Source organism: Carassius auratus, chromosome 24 (assembly GCF_003368295.1).
Source record: "Carassius auratus strain Wakin chromosome 24, ASM336829v1, whole genome shotgun sequence".
Lineage (NCBI taxonomy): Eukaryota > Metazoa > Chordata > Actinopteri > Cypriniformes > Cyprinidae > Carassius > Carassius auratus.
In genome coordinates this window covers 12,404,301-12,421,945 of record NC_039266.1, presented here as the reverse complement: position 1 = coordinate 12,421,945, position 17,645 = coordinate 12,404,301, and the positions used below count along the sequence as shown (strand labels likewise).

General features: G+C 38.3%; 1 protein-coding gene across 9 annotated transcripts in view; it reads left to right on the top strand.

The window, feature by feature from the left end:
* Positions 1-17,645, top strand: part of eya1 (EYA transcriptional coactivator and phosphatase 1) — a 71,210-nt gene that overhangs the window by 29,991 nt on the left and 23,574 nt on the right. For 2 of the 9 annotated variants that reach the window (XM_026201060.1, XM_026201064.1), the window contains exons 2-9: positions 4,968-5,095; positions 5,654-5,719; positions 7,799-7,876; positions 9,413-9,479; positions 9,844-9,989; positions 11,545-11,682; positions 15,823-15,905; positions 16,266-16,452. In XM_026201060.1, coding sequence (XP_026056845.1) covers positions 4,968-5,095; positions 5,654-5,719; positions 7,799-7,876; positions 9,413-9,479; positions 9,844-9,989; positions 11,545-11,682; positions 15,823-15,905; positions 16,266-16,452 — 893 coding nt within the window. Of the gene's footprint in view, positions 1-4,967; positions 5,096-5,588; positions 5,720-7,798; positions 7,877-9,412; positions 9,480-9,843; positions 9,990-11,544; positions 11,683-15,822; positions 15,906-16,265; positions 16,453-17,645 lie in introns of all 9 variants that reach the window. The other 7 variants (XM_026201061.1, XM_026201062.1, XM_026201068.1 and 4 more) reach the window with 7 other exon arrangements.

Here is a 17,645-nt window from a genome sequence, read left to right as displayed (position 1 = left end):
CCAGAGTGTGTTAATACGGTGTTGCCTCCAGCCGCTCTCTCTCTGTGTTCCTTTCGCACAATAACCCCGCTTATCTAATTACCTCATAATGGGCTGCTTGATTTCTACTGTTTACACAGTGTATTTGTTTTAATAAGGCATAAGTTCGACTGCATTAAGCTCTTTCTGATAAGCCCTCATGCGTTCAGCCCAACGACGCGCCGTTGTTTGCTGAAGGCCCAATGCGTTCCGTATGTGTGCGGCCGAGCTGGAAACGGTGCGCGGTGAAAGACACAGGGTTAATTGAAACTGCTGCGCTCCACTGTTTACGAGATAGAGACAGCGGAAACAGTTTGTGGCGATTAGTTGTTTACTAAACACAGTAGAGTGTTATTTTGTTAACATGCCACCGTTGGTCTCAGGAAAATGTCGCTGAGGGAGAAGGAAATAAGGACTGAGAAGCTCAATTGATTACGGCTCTTCTACATGAACAAATCCTTTGTGTTTGTTTACATGTAATCAAGGAGTTTGTTTACTTAAGCAGAGACGCAGAGGATGAGCTAAACCTGAGTATCTTTTTTTTTTTTTTTTTTTTGCTTTTAGGATGTCTGTGTAGATTCAGGTTTTAGTGTTGTGAATTAAAGAAAATAGGGGAAATAAAAAAATAAATGTTAATGTCTAACAATAAAATCAGTTTTTGTTTTTTTATTATTTAAATTAATTGCAATGGAGTGTTTTTGTAAAATTAAAAGTCGAGAAGAAAAGTTTGCATTAAAATTAAATGCTTTTTCAGTAACAATTTACGTGTTCGCAGTGTGATCGCTTTTTTTCCTTTTACACTGCGGTGGGGAGAATTTGATCAGATGTGTACCTTAAATCTTCTCTGGTGGACATTCAAAGCGGATGGACTTCTGGAAACAGTTGAGCAAATTAACAGATTTAATGTAGCTTCACTGTCCATTGCTTGAGCTCAGATTGAACAAAATTGAAGAGACAAATAAGAAAACTGCATCACGTGTTCAGAATGAAGTTTAAATTCTCTGTTTAAATGAACAATTAAAAAAGCAAATAGATTTTTTTTTTTTTTTTTTTTTTTTGTGAAAATGTGTCCAAGTGTGTGTTTCCACATAAAGTGTGCGTTTCCACATACATTTTTATAGGCCTCATTTATAAGTATATATTGATTATCTTAAGTGGATAGTTTTCATGTAATTTCTTGTTAAAATATTATTAGTATTTTAGTTCATTCACAATTTTAAATACATAATTTTGTTATGGGGGGGGGGGACTTTAAAGCATATGCCTGCAACAAAATTTAATCTGATATTACAAGCACGCATTTCCCATTCTGTTCTTTTTTATGCTTAAGGTAATCAGTGTTTTGCTGGCAGTGCACATTTCTTTGCTTTCTGCTCTCAGAGTCCAGTGAAGTGTAGCATTTTGTAAACTGTGTCTAATTCTAGTCACATCTGTGTTCAATTGTTGTCTACATCGACATTCTTTGCAAGTGGATTTATTTTTCCTGGGCCACCATGTGGATTCAGCTGACCAGCTTAAGTTGGGATTAGTTGTTTTAAAGTTATTTTGATTAAAGCGTTGTTTTTCAAAACTAGTAACTTACAACACATGTTTTGCATAGTCTATGAAATTCAAAAAGAGACATGCATGTCTTGCCCTATAAAATTACAATCTTGTAAACCGTGGCTGGAAAGCAGGCAGGGGAAAGTGAATGATAATATTTCAATATATCTTTTTTAAATTTGAAAAATCTTATTTGAATTAAAATATAATTGACAAAAAAATAAAAAATCCCACAGTATAATAAATACCACAAAATATGCCAGATGTGCTTGTTATTACATCAGAATTGAAGTATTCAGGTGAATCTCATCTGTGACGGAGCGGCTCAGACAACCCGCGTGCTCTACAATGATCAATGTTAAAAGCCTGGCGGTGTTTGCCGATAGAAAAAACAGCGCTTGAAATAAGCAAAGCGAGACAAAAAGCCGTGCAAACAGTTGTGAGTGAAGCGTGTTCGGCTTTTTTGATGACACTTCCAACGCAGCCCTTTGTTCCCGAGAGCTTCAAAGACAGCTCAGTTCAGGTTGAATTGAAGCGCACATCAAAGATGCTGAATGCACTCCTTTTTTGTTTAAACAATAAATATTTAGCAGTACAGCACAAGGGCTTGTTTCTGCTTTTAACCCCCCCCCCCCCCCCCCCCCCGGCCCCTCCTTTGCCCGTTCACCTGGTGAAAAAATCACCTGCTGGATGAGGGGCTTTGCCGTGAGAGCGGCATGCGTAATGCCTCGTAAGCTCAGGGCACTGAATGCAGGCCGTAGCAAGTTCTTTATATCCCTTCCTTCTTTATCTCCCTTGTCTTGCAATGAAACAGCTTGTGCTGGACTTTTTATAGAAAGCCAAAGTAATGTTCCCAAGCTTAGGGTGATGTAAAGAATGACTTTAGAGCACAAAACTGTGTTAATATGACTAGACGGGGTCAAGAGAAGGAGAAATTTGGAAAAAAACTTGACCATTATTCATCACAGCATGGCCATTGTGGGAAGAGGGGGGCAAAAAACACCAAGACCAAACAGCTCGGATTACTAAATCATGAAAACAGCCCAGCATTAAAAATTCATGCAAGGATTTTTCAGACGTTTTGGTGGAAAGGCCGAATAACCGTGACCTAGATCCAAGAATTCAGCTCCGGTCTGATATTGGGTAATAGCGCCGCAGGTATCAGTGCAGTAGTGGACAGCAGAATGTAATTGTCAGCTAAAAAGAGTAATTGTACCATTTGAAGTATCATAGAAAACATATGTGGCCCCAAAGGTTCCACTCCAACTGTACAAGATGCACTCAATACGTTCAACTCGTTCAACTTCTTAAGCAAGATACACCAAATAGGTTTCCCTATGTCTTATTGTAGAAGATGCAATGAGTAGTATCTATTTGTCCCCCAAACCCTCAAGCGAAGTCGCAGTCATCCCTCTGACCATCATTAGGAACTGTCAGTGCGCCTGGAGCGGGAGTGTAGATAAATTTCAGATAGTGTCAGTTGCAGATGAAAGATGCTAGGGGTGTCATGCTTGACTAGCTTCTGTTCAACAAAGTCCCATCTCTCTTAGCCTTGACCCCCCCTTCCCTACACTTCCAGAGGAAACAGCGGCAGCGACCTAGAGCAGGCACCCCTGGCTGGCTCGCCTAAAACCGCACCCCCCCACTCCTGGTCACTCACCCCTCCCTTTGTTGCTTACCTTGGCTAAGCCGCTTTGCATGTTGATTGGGGGAGGACTAATCCAGTTTGCAGCTGTCGTAGACCAATGATGAATCACCTTTCCATCATTCTGCTGGGAGGAGGGAAGACCTGGAAGGAGGAAACAACGGTGGAGGGGTTGAGCCTACAGACAATGTGCCTCTCTGTTCCACTGACTCCTCTCTTGCCATTCTGTGTGAGAATAACAAAAATGTTTTCTCAGACATCGTCTATTGTGTCACGGATGGCTCTTCACAGAGACATCGAGCTGAAATAACAAGGAGCGATATTGTTTTTAGGGTCCTGGCAGGTGGAAAAGGGGATAGGGAAAAAGAAAGAAAGCAAGGTAAAACACTATTTGACATAAATGGTTGAGGTCCGTCCATTTTCAGGTAAGAGGGAGCTGATTTGCTGCCAGCAGCATCACTGAAAAGCAGCCAGTTGTTTAGTCAAGTTAAACGGCTTGAGACACATCAGGAGAAGGTGTCTGGAAGTTTTTGTAAACTGCTGGACATTTGAAAGAATCAAGACAGAGAGAGTTAGAGGTGTTAGAGAAGGAAAACATTTGACATATAAGCTTTGTGTCAGAAACAGGCGTTATTTAAAAAAGCAAGTTGAGTTTAAAAATTTCTCTATGGCATGTGTAATTTTTTCCCTGTTTTAACTGCGACCATCTGTAACGGATATTTTATAGCCGATCAAGAACGACGGCTAAAAAGAGGTATGATAATCTACGCTGATAATGCGTTTCTTATTTCCTCTTCTTTGTTATTCATAAAAATCCAACTGATTGTTGATAGCAGTGACACAACCATTCCTAATTGATTCTGGCAGCCCGGCACACAAGGAATCACATTTTTGGCGCAATTAGCACAATAATGCTTTTCTGGAGACTGATGTGTGTTTTAGTTTTGCGACCGCATTCACATCACACACAAACACCCGTAACATACATCCAACCGCAGACGCACACTGGCCTGACCTTCCATTTGCTATGCATAATAAAATCCCGCGAGTGTGTGATGGAGCCAGTAGAATAATGTTTTCAGTGGCGTGGCCCTCAGTACATAAACAAAGAAACAATTAAGACGCTCGCCAGAGCAAACATCATGCTGTAGTGAACTCTTCATTCGCTCTTGTTGAGGTTTGAGTCCTCACAATCACACATCTCTCTCTCTCACACACACGGGCCTGGCTATATCTGTTTCAGATCAGAGATCGTTGAGGGAAATTAACATTGTATGAAAATTGCGGTGGGCCAATGGTGGTTCATTTTTATGCTTAAAAGTCAATCAATCATCAGATGTCTCATTAATTGTAAAATTTGTGTCAAATGTCATTTGGTGCTCCTCAAAGGAATGCCCTTAAGCGGATTTCTCTGGAGAGCTGCTGGAATGTTCTTGTTTTAATGTAATTTGTTTTCATTTCATTTTAAAATGATTTAAATAATGATAATTAATAGTATATATATTGTTTATAAAGGTAATAGGTATTGTTTTACATGCATCTAAAAATCTATTTTAGTTTCATAAAATGTCAGTATTGGATTTTTAAATAAACATGGATTTGTATTATATAATAATAATTTTTTTGTCAATGTTGTGTAATTGTTAATTGTGTATTTTGAACGATCACTCCTATTTCAGATCTTGATGTACTTGTTAGTTTGAGCGTGTGTGCACGTGTCATTTAGTTTCATGTGACCATTTCGTGTGTCTCTTCCTCTTAGGTCTATGGAAATGCAGGATCTAGCTAGTCCACACAGCCGAGTAAGTGGAAGCAGTGAGTCCCCAAACGGTCCCAACATCGACAACTCACATATAAATAACAATTCCATGACACCAAATGGCACTGAAGGTACGTCTCCACATCCTCCGGTGGGTTGTATACCTTCATTACTGTGGATTTATTAGCACTACCGCACAAGGATTTTACCTGCCCATTCTCTTTGTGTAACATTTATGCACCGTTAAGTTGTGAAAAGCTGAATCCGTGTTAAACATCTGCAGATTTTTGCTCTGTTGGATTTGTGATATGCTTGTCATGTCAGGGGGATTCATATACTTTTTTTTTTTTTTTTTAATAAAATTACATTTAAATATACATGAGTTTGAAATATCTGTTTCCCTGACCTCTGCAATATCTTGAATCTATATTTCTACATAAGTTATTACAAAGGCATCAGTGCACTTTAGCGCTTCATTTTAAAAATGACTCAATGCGTGCACAATATAAACTGTAGACCTTACAGTTCTTTTACGGATCATGTTACAGCCCATAAGAATTTTATTCAGCTCTGAAGTAGTTTACACAATGTAATCTTGACTGTGGTTTTCTCCCATTTCTGCAGTGATAAGGCCCAACCTGTGCCAGTGCAGATTGTCATGTGTCCTGTCCCATTCTTTCTCCCTATAGGTGATAACATCACTATGCTTACCACAGCTGACTGGTTGTTAAGTTCTAGTTCACAGTCCGCTGCAGGTTTGTGCAGTTCTGGCGAAACAATGAAAGGACAATACTTGGCGTCATATGTGAAATTACATGCGTTATATAGTCATTTCAGCCTGAGGCCATCCTAACAATTCCATCTGATTGTATTCACAAATGTGAAAAAGCCAATTTGATGCGCTCACATTTCTTCAACTATTGCGCCTTTCATTTGGACTCTTGTTTGGCATTCTGTGTTGTGTTATGGTGAATCTGTTGAAAGCATGGTTTGAGACTTTTTGGCTATGATTCCAGACCATCAATGAATGGTTAAAAAGCTGTGGGCACACGTAATGTGTGTTTAGCTTTTTATTTGATGTTCCGCTGGACGGTTTTATGGTTATGTGTGGTATGTGATAAGACTTGACTGCACTAGTTTCTGCATGTGCCGTGCCACTATTTTCCCGTATCCCTTCGAGAAGGAGGGGTGGGGGGAGCGTTGGGACGTATTCAAACCGCTCCCCATCGACATGTGTTCCTTTGAGGGAGAGCATAGCTGCAACATGTTCGACATGACAAGCTGATGGCTACCTCAGCCATGAGGGATTTCAGTGGGCATGACTCTGTACCCACATTGTGAATTTTGCTTTCATAAATGTAAACCTCCACCCCACCCCCTCCTGAGACAGAGATGGATTCATTTCAAAGATCCGGGCCTGTCTAAATGCTGTGAAATCATCTCCCGGTTGCCCTCATTATAGTTCGGAGCGGTTGGGTCAAACGCATTTTATACACCATGCATTGCCTTGACATATCAATTATGCTGCACGTCCATGCATTCCACAGTTTACTCCTGCCATTAAATTCCACCTTTTTTGCCTGTTTTCCCTTGATGCTACATAAAACCCTTCCGGTAAGAAAACAAGTGACTAATGATATTTAGAATACATCGTTTGGCATTAAATAAAAGTTCAATGTTAAATGTAAATAAAATGTAAATAAATAAACAAGAGTATATTATATAGAATTCAGAGTTTGGAGTTGGTAACGTTTTTAATGTTTTTGAAAGAAGTCTCTTATGCTCACCAAGGGTGCATACATTTAATCAAACATACAGTAAAAACAGTAATGCTTTGTGATATTGTTACAATTTAAACTGAAAGTTTATATAGATAGATAGATAGATAGATAGATAGATAGATAGATAGATAGATAGATAGATAGATAGATAGATAGATAGATAGAAAAATATTGAAAAATATTGAAAAATATTATTTATATATTTCTTAACTGATCCCTGTGATGGCAAAGCCAGACTTTAAGCAACCTTTTCTTCTAAATTCAGCCATCATTCAGAAATCATTCCGATATGTCGATTCGATGCTAAATAATATTTTCTTATTAATATAAATGTTGAAAACAGTTGTGCTATGTAATATTTTTGTGATATGTTTAGAACAGAATCTTTTGTAATGGATTTCTTTCAACAACAAAAAAAAAAGAAAAAAAGAAAGAAAGAAAAAATGGACTGAATCCAAAGTGTGTGTGTGTATATATATATATATATATATATATATATATATATATATATATATATATATATAATATTTTATTTATTTATTTATGAAACTATATATTTATCTACTCTCTGATCTTTGATGTTTACATGTCATTCTGTCAGAAGTAGATTGGTTTATGCATTTAAATAATAGTGTTTAGTATGGCTATTGTCCATAAATCAACACAAGAGCTGTGTGTATTGGAAGGGAAGTGTCCTTGTTTTATTTGTAGAAGAGATTAGCTTTAATTGTAGGCCTCTCTTATGAGCTACCGAGGAAAGAGCTGGTGAAACCTGAAAGCTCTATTATCTCAAAAGAAGCCCACTTCATTATGCCATCCTTACAATACCCAACCACCTACCTAATGATCCTTTCCACATTGTGAGGCAATAAAACTATCTGGATGAGCACTTGGCATTACAAAAGTTTGCTTTTTGGCAATGCTTTAATTCACGCATTACTTTAAGATTAAGTATGTTGATTTTACAAGCAGAAAGGCATTTGCCTGTAGTGTGACTGACAACCGGCTTTACCAGTGCAGCTCACAAATGCTCTGCTTTCCTTCTGCTTGCAGTTAAAACAGAGCCAATGAGCAGCAGTGAAATCACCACCTCTGTAGCAGACGGCTCTCTAGACGGCTTCTCAGGATCAGGTACGAAACGCACACACTCGAAGCTGTAGGGCTGACTGGTGGGAGATGATTCCACAGATGGATTACTGATAAGCAGAGGCCCAGGAAGTGGCTCTGTGGCTCCAGCTCCAGTAGTGTGAGGCTCTGTCTCAGTTCCCAGGCTGACCCTCCCATCCCCCTTCTCGGCCCTAATCAAGTGACACCCCATCGGTGGTCCATTCATCTTATGGGTCTTAGATGCACGGCTTATAAATTATGAAATGCCGTTCAAAACCTCAAAACTTTATAAAGTTTTTTAAGATGGGAGATGTAAAGTGATACTAAATGCCTATTTGTACTCCATTGCTAAGACATTTTGGAGCCACAAAACCAGCTCTTTTGCTTTGTGTCAAAAATGTTATACTCTCAATGGTCTATTTTCAAACTTAAGCATACAAATTTAGTTAGGTCTTCTACATGTTATAGACTCCTCACATTACTTACTAAGCAAATGTGAGAACTATTCATAAAGTATTACATTCCTGCTAATTTGTCTTATTTCACTACCCATTTGACTAAGTACTTGATACCTTTATGTTAGACTCATATAAATCAAGGCTTGGACTTCTATCTCTGACAATATGAATGAACTGAAGTCATTTGAGTCCACGTTATACTCAGGGGATATAGTTGTGTAGAGGCTCAGTGTTTTCCCAGACCAGGTGCTGAAGTGTGTGGAAAAGGTCCTGGTTTCGGGGTGCAAAGAATACAGTTACATAGAGTAAGAGCTCCTTAACTAACCCTTACTTTAGATGTCACAGCCAATTATACATGCAAGGCAAGAAAATTGCAATATTCGTAATACCTAGACCCTAAAGAAAAGACATCCAAGCCCTACAAAATGAGAATTCACAAAGGACCAATTTAAATTTAGAAGTCTAAAAACAGCAATAGTAAGTAGTAAGTCTAGTTATAGTATTAGCAATAGTTATTATAAAAAAAAATTAAAAAAAGGCAAAGAGATGTACCTTTTATAATGGCACTACAATTTGAGTGCTATTTTCAAAACTTAAGTCATGCACCCACTGGCACATCAAAAGATCTCATCTTGCTGTATGGTTTGTGTGAGCTAACTGAATGGCCCTCCACACCGTCATTAAGGGCTGGGAACCACAGGGCCAGTATGTGTCTAATGAAGGCTCCTTGTGTGTACTACTTACCTGTAATCAGGCCCGCTGATTTCTCATTGTACGGCCTACTTTAAACCCTCCAGTGTGTGCGGCTAAACATCATTCCCAGCTCCGTGTGTGTGCCTGTTTGTGGACACTAGGCCTTTCCATCCTGTGTAGGTTTTTATGTATACAGTCAGCAGAAAATGCTCCAATATTACCTGATTATTTTCCTTCATTATTGCTCTTAATTTTTCAACCTAAAATAAGGTTAGAGAAATAAATAGTGTAATGCAATGTAATTACTGTTTCCTTGGACTCCAGAAGTTCTGTTGGCAAAGAATAATATTTACCCTATTTTTTAATGTTTGAATATGTGCTTGCCTCTTTTCTTTTTAACTCTCCACAGCCATTGGAACCAGTGGCTTCAGCCCAAGACAAACTCACCAGTTCTCTCCCCAGATTTACCCTTCCAAGTAAGGCTTCTTTTATTTTTCTTTAAAAAATAAGCAGCATCCAACTTCATTTGGGCCTTTAATTAGATCCTGCTGCCAGATTCTGGACTCCCCAGCTGCTTTGTTTTCATTGATGTCTGCAGCTTGCGTATTCCAAAATCTGTTGTAATTATTATCTTGCAAAAAATGTTCCTTGTGATTTATTATTCTTTCCCAATGTATATCAGCTGCTAAATGGCTAGATTTTTCTCCGTTTCACAGCTTGGAGAAATATTTATGATTAAGTAGCAGAATCACAGAGAATTTGTCTTTGAGCAAATATTGCGATATGGGCTTTTGGGTAAAAATATATGTCTCCCTTTTCTCTTATTTTGCTCTTAAATAGCAGACCCTATCCACACATTCTTCCGACTCCTTCCACCCAAAATATGGCGGCGTACGGACAGACACAATACACCACAGGAATGCAGCAGGCTGCTGCCTATGGCACGTACCCTCAGCCAGGACAGCCCTATGCGATTCCAGCCTATGGTAATTGACTCAGTTCATTCTTTTCCATTCTTTAAAGCTTTGCATTTCAGATTGTGCTTTGCTTTTCACTCAAGCAGATACACTTATGAAGCATTTTCTATATTGTCTGCCATAGTATTAAACTAAATTTATTTGTAGTATTTTAAAACAATTATTCTTCATTTGATTTTTTTTTTTTTTTTTTTATGCTTTAGGATTTGTTTGGTCATTTTTAAAATGAATTTATTTATTTACTCAGAGTGATAGAAATGTGGACAGCTTTATAAATATATTCATTATTATTATTATTATTTCTTTAGGAATAATATTAAAAAACATTTTTGGCAAATAATCATTTTACAAGATTTGTCTTGCTTGCCCACATTTTAGAAATAAAATATTTCTACCAGGCGAACACTATCTAAGTCAAATTCATGAGCGGGTTTTTCGATATTTCCTTATTTGTTGACAATTGTGGCCAATATTTAATGGTTTTTGGTCCTTCTAATGCATTTAATTGATTTACAAGTCATCAAATGAGATTCCGTTAAATCTGAGCATTAATCGTTTTTAGCATCTTTGGTGTGTTTCATTTAACCGTAAGTGGACTGCGAAGTGGATTCAACCCGAAAAGGAGCGAACATGTTCAGTTCGAAGGGTACTGAAAATGGCACAAGTATGATAAACACATAAATTCTGACTTTTTTATTAGATTCAAAATTGTATTTGTATTTTATACGTATTTAAATTTGAAAGTAAAATAAATTACAATATGTATGTTACATCATAATCTGCGTGATCTTGTCGCTGCCATTCTTTGCTGACATTCTAGCGCATTCTAAATGAGCAATTATTGTTAAAGAAGTCCACTTCAATGGATATTCGTGCATAGGGAGTAGGGAGCAGTGAACACTGCATAGGGACCCTGTCAAACGGAATGCACCTTTTGTCTCATACTTAGCATGTAGCTTTAAGATCAATTCTAAAACTTAGCTAACAGTGTGCTGATCACTTAGATTAGGCTTATGCTTACTTCAGCCCTTAGTCGCCCCTTTTCCCACCTTGGGACTCTGCTGACCTTTTGTTTTGCATTTGCAGAGTCTGTGTCTCCTTTAGACAGTTACTAATTTTTTGCTAGTTCGACAGATAAGAGAGATATAAAGATTCCAATTCCTCGTCTATACACTGTGAGAGCCCAATTCAAGCTAGAAATGCTTTTCCAGGGGTTTGAACGTTATGAAAACCTTTGTGAAAATATGCACACAGATAATGTTGTTTAGGTACAACAATCTCGAAATACGTTCCCGAGAGTTCACGTCTTTGTTTGAGTGGAAGCAAAATGCAAACCTGCATTGGGCCTGATTCAATCTAATCAAAAAGCAGGTTTGTTTGAACTCCAACCAGCCAATTCTTGGAAGTCCATGCCGAGTTTGGCACAAACACTTCAATGCAAAGGTTGCTTGAACCACGGCCCAGTGCGAAACAAGCCACCGTTATCTTTTATTCTTGATTGACGTGGAAGGAGTAACACTGAGGATTGTGCATCATGCTGCTCTGGTGTCACTAACTGATTTAGGTCCATTGTGGGCAGGCATCAAGACAGAGGGCGGACTGACCCAGGCTCAGTCTCCAGGCCAGAGTGGCTTCCTCAGCTACAGTTCCAGCTTCTCCACGCCTCAGACGGGACAAGCACCCTACAGTTACCAGATGCAAGGTCAGGAACACCCTATACTCTTTTCCTCTTCTGCTCTTCCCGGTGGAGTGACAAAATAGAGCCGTGATTCCTCTCTGGCCCCTTTCAAAAGAGGACACAATTAATGGCAGACACGGACCAATTCATAACATCCCTGAGCAGATGGTTGTACTGGGTTGTAGTTAGACACAGTCTTTTTTGCATTAGGCCTGAAGAGAACCAACACAGATGGCAAAAATCCCCTTTTCCCCTTTGCGTTCGGCCATGTACTGTACTTTCTTAAGTATGTTTTCTTTAGAAGGAACACCCGTGACTCTCATCTTTGAGGTCAGTTCATGGAAGTCACACTTGCGTACTGGGAATTAAACGTGCATCAGGCAAACTCTGTGTGTTTTGTTGTTTTCTTTTTTGAGACATTGTCCCTCCTCCAAAACCAACAGTCTTTTTCTGCCCTTCTTTTTCTCCCATATTTCTCCCTCTAGTGTTTTTCTTCGAGCCTCCAACAGTTAGCGCCGGTTTGAGCTCTCTAATCTCCAAATAATGTGTGACAGTAGAAACATCTCCACGTTTCTGAACGCTCTCCAGAGTAATAATGTGACATATGTGGTCTGTTGAAGCTTCTTTTCCATGCCTCATAAGTAGAAACGTTCTGCTTCTGCTGATGCCGCCTCAACACCAGGGTTGTAAGCGTTACACTTTCCCAACCGCAGAAGTTTAAAGGCCTGTTCACACCGTTCAAGTCCAATGAAACTAAATGTCATGAAAGTGTAGAACCCCAAAAATGCATCCAATGGTGTTTGATACCACATTTTTGTAATTTTAGTCAATCTAAAGGACCTTGTTTAGCCTCCAGATGATATATAATCAACAAAGACATTAAGTAAAAGCCAATGATTGTTCATCAAAATTTGGCAAGAATGGTCCTTGAAGATATAGTTCACCCCCCCCCCCCCAAAAAAAAAAAATGAAAATAAAACCCTTGTGTCACTCCAAACTATAGGAGATCATCTTCACATCTTGACAGTTAATGGTGACCATCTTTCTCAAACTTCTTTTTACCACAAATAAATGCATATGGGTATGGAATTACATGATGGAAAGTAAATAATGATAGAATTTCCATTTGTAGCATAAAATACCTCTTTAACCGTCATTTCCCAACGACACTGCATTGAGTTTTTTGTACGTCAGAAACTGAGGTGCCTTCCGTCTTCCTTTCAAAGCCCACGCACCCATAAACACATTAGCCACTGACTGCAAGAGCAGATGACAGATGACCATTAACCAGGCCAGTCTGTCTCTATTGGCTTCCTCTCTGTGCCTCATCGATTAGGCAGGTCTGGACTCAGAGGAAGAGACTCAACACGGTAGCCAAATGTAGACCCCCATCTATATGATACCAACTGTTGTCCCATAACCCTAGTAGAGCGAGCCTGAACCCAGCTGTCAGAGGGAATACAATTAAATTAATGTTTTTACCCCGCTCTTTCAAGTCTAATGGAACGACGCTGGCTTTCTCTGAACATGATCCAGTAATGTAACACAGAACGACCCTTCCTGGCTTGAAATGTCAACACAGATTGTTGCGTTATCATAAATTGAACAAAATAGTGAGAGAACATGGGAATGTTAACTGATATTATTTCAGATCAAAATTCAGGGTGCTCGTGATCAGGCCTTTGTTCCGTTATGTTGAAATGTAAAAATTCAATTTTTGGAACGCGAGGTTTCTCCGAAAATATATTGATCAATTGTGGTTACTTAATTTGCTTCATTAATAATTATATATAATATATATCGTTATTTGTATTTTATTTGAACATGAACTTCAATAAAGATAAATATTTTCAATGAATTAAAATAAAAATAAAAATTAGCTAAGTTAAATCTATCAATCTATCTATCTTGGTGGAAATTTGAATCGCTGTACGTCAATGAATTGTAAGACTTCTTGGTGGCTTTTTGATTTCACTCAGTACATCCAAGTATAAATTAGGAATTAATTTTCCAGTTTCACACCTGTTTGTGCTTGGCTTCCTTTTCCATAATCATAATGGCTGTAAAGCACAAGTGGAGCCATAGAGTGACTTCTCTCACTGACTTCACTCAAAGTAGATGATAATTACAGCAACAATTGGGCCTCCGTCCATTCAGCACACCGTGTGAGAGGAGCAGCAGACTGCTTTTTAAAGAAGCCCATCTGGACTTGATCGCCTGCTCCCTAGAGACGCCTACAAAACTTCTGCTACAAATATTGTGCACTGATGATAGACATAGCCCATGGCGAGAGGACTGATCAAGCACAGCAAATGGACTCCCAATTGGAGAGGCCATAAGGAGAGCCAGTGTCTCGTCTTGAGTGAACTAACTGGAGCAAGACAGAGCAGAGAGGGGGAGGAATGGGGGAGTTTTTGCCCCTGGGAAAAACCAGGCCTCTCCCCAGCATGGAGTCATTCTTTTGGGACCGGAGGGGGTCTTCTTTGGCTTTTATGTGGCTCCGGACTCTCTCTGGAGTCAACTGCTTTCCTACGAGTCCTGGCTTTTATGACTTTTTGAACTGTGGATTTAGCTAATTTGTTGTGCATTGGGAGATTCATGTGTCTCACTTTATGTGACGGCTCAAGTCTGGGGAGGAAGTCAACAGCTTTTAGAGTACCTCTCGCTGTTCTTTAAAAACAAGAGATAAAAAACAAGAAAAGGAAACAAACTTGCTTGTTGAGCCAGACAGTAGTCCACAAGTAAAGCTGTATGTCTGTTACAGTCTGAGGGGCCTCATTTTCCTGAACACCAGAAGATGAAAGGCTTTGCTACGTTTTTTTTTGCTGAACATATGTCCAGTTACACTTTTATGTAAATTGAGTTAATGTTGTACACACTTTGTGTTTATGAGTGTTGTATACTTGATGATTCCAGGGTTAATGGGTTTTGATTGTTTAAAAAAAAATCTAAGTTACTCTGAGGCACTTTCAATGGAAATGAATGGGGTAAATTTTTTGAGGATTTAAAAGCAGAAACGTAAAAAATATGTAGTTTATCGAAGCACTTTAGCACTTTAACATTTCTACGTAAGTGTTGTTATAGTTTACTTAAACAGACACTAACACTATTGAAAATTATTAGTTAAAGACACATAAATATGTTTTCTAAAAAAAATTTTTTTGCCTTGGCGACTAGCTGAATTAAATATAGCTTAATATGAAATACTAAAATTACTAAAACTAAAAATTGTATGTAAATAATATAACAATAAATTAAAAATAAATATAAAGTGAAATAAAATGTAATAAATATTATATAACAAATGAAAATAAAAATAAAAATATAATAAATGATAAAAGCACATAACAGAAATATTTGAATAAATTGATCCAATTGCCTCCATTCTATGTGTCTCACTGTAAACCCAGACTTTTGCTTTTTTTGTAGAAAATCTAAATAAATTCCCAGAATATTCTTCCACACCAGACTTTCAGTCCGCTTTAGAATTCCAAACAGTTTTGAGCACCGTGACTCCAAGAAGCGCCTCAGAACGCAGCCTGCCTCCAGGCTGTCTCGCCCCTATAACTCATGTCATGTATGTTATTAAGTCATTAGATGCTATCTCTCCATAGAGAGATTTAATTACCCAGAAGGTGCTTCTTTGAGCAGCTTGAAAAGAAGACAGATATACATATTCATTGAGACAGGATGTCAGGTAAAACTCCCTCCCTCTCCCTCCCCCTCATTCCCAACAGTGGCCATGTGTCTGTCATTGTAAAGGTAGCGATGGATGAAATAATAGACCCAACCCCCTTTCCTCTTTCTTTCCAACCATCGGCCAAGATCCAATCACTGATATGAAGAAAGAAAATATAGAGTCTCTCTCTCTCTCTCTCTCTCTCTCTCTCTCTCTCTCTCACACACACACACACACATACACACACACACAATCCCTCATGCCCCTATAGGACCTACAAGGCTTTGTCTTAAATGCCTTTGAGGTGTTTTAGGTCTTGCTTGACTCGACCCCCATCTCCAATTTTAAAAATGTCATTTATTTTGACGGTTATATTACACTTATCTTCCTCAGAATTACATCAGTTGCAAACAAAGCCTCATTTGATTTGATCTTTGTGTGTTTTGCATTGCGATAGCTCACGGTTATGTCTCTTTCTCTCGTAGGAGGCAGTTTTACAACAACTTCAGGGCTGTACGCTGGAAGCAATTCCCTCACAAACTCGACTGGATTCAATAGTACACAACAGGTAGCTGTAATCAAATTTCTATCCCTCACTATCTAGTCTGTTGAAATCACATTTCCTCCATTTGGCACATGCGCCCAGTATTTTTTTCCTTTCCTCCTGTAAGCCTTTATAGAACATGTGTACGCTCGCATGATATGAATCACTCGAAATGTCTCGACCACTGTATGCAAGGATTACCTCTTGCTCTTTTCGCGAATGAATTATGCCATGAGTGGAGGGAAAAAAGAGTGAAGACAGATCGCTGTCCAGATGTAGAGCGCAGGAGACATATGTTCACATTTACATTTTGGAATCTGCGCTGTAAAGTAGCAGCGTTGCGTGCGGCTATCTCACATTACTTGACTTGATGTCTTTCTGCAGGACTACCCCTCCTACCCAGCTTTTGGCCAGAGTCAGTATGCGCAGTATTACAACAGTAGCCCTTACACTTCTCCATACATGACCAGTAACAACACCAGCCCCACCACACCCTCCACCACTGCCACCTACACCTTACAGGAACCTCCATCAGGGATCACCAGCCAGGCCCTCTCAGAGCAACCGCCAGGTAAGAAAGCTTGGTTTGAATGAGAGATAAAAAGGTATGGAGGTCCTACAACAAGTTTCTGTAAAGACAAAACGTGATTGGTTAAATTAGCAATACTAAACCCTGATGGTGCAATCGAAAATGTCCCAACGTGCAATTATCTGTATTGAGTTTTTATTTTTTATTCCTATCGTTTTACCAGTTTTTTGAATTATGCACTACAGTGTGCAATATTTTACGATTAAAAATGTCCCTAAACGTAATGTTAAATTACCAGTAAATGTTTTTTGTGATGCGATACAATATATTGGTACCATATTGGTTATCAAACTTTTTTGTGCATTATTTGTGCATTATTTCCAGTATTCTTTACATTTAGTTTATCTTGCTGTCATCTAACACTCGCGCAAAGTTAATCTTTAAAAATTATTATAAAAATCTGTATAAATAGTTTTGAAATATTTATATTTTGTAAAAGTATTATGAAGTTTTTAAACTCATTAATTTATTAAAACTATTGAAAAGCAATATTCAAAATAGTTATACATTTATGTAATATATATGTATTAAATTATTAAATGAAATCTATAAGATTTTTATTAGTGTGTGATGTATGTGCATGCATTATAGTGATGCTTAGCATGTATTTAAAACATAGTTTAGAATATAAATATACAAATATTAATATCAATCTATTATTTATATCCATTAATTATTGTTCTTAGTTTGTGCCATTTATCGATTATCATCCATAATGGGAAAATAATGATCATCTTATCTGCATCAGCCAGAACTGATATTGCTTAGTTCTATAAACAAGTAGTTGATATCCTCACACTGTATTTGATACTATCCACTTTTTTTCGGAGTAACCGATGAGCGCCGCCATGATGGATTCTAACTTCTGTTTGGGTGCTCTCGGGTTCCATAGAAAACGAATTAAACTTAAAATGTATTTAGATAATATGTACTCTTATCATTGTGCGTTCAGGAAAAATGGTTGTTATTGCCAGTTGTTTAGACTATTTTCGCTCCTCCAGTGACCCATTCAGAATTGTCTTACATTTGCCTTGTCATGTAATTAGGGAACGATGGTATGGTGCATAACACCCTCATTGCCAATACTAAGACTTAAATGGTATCTAGGGTATAAGGAGATCAGATAAACAGCGTGATATTAGAGCATGTGGGCAGCAGCTACAGCACTGAACACT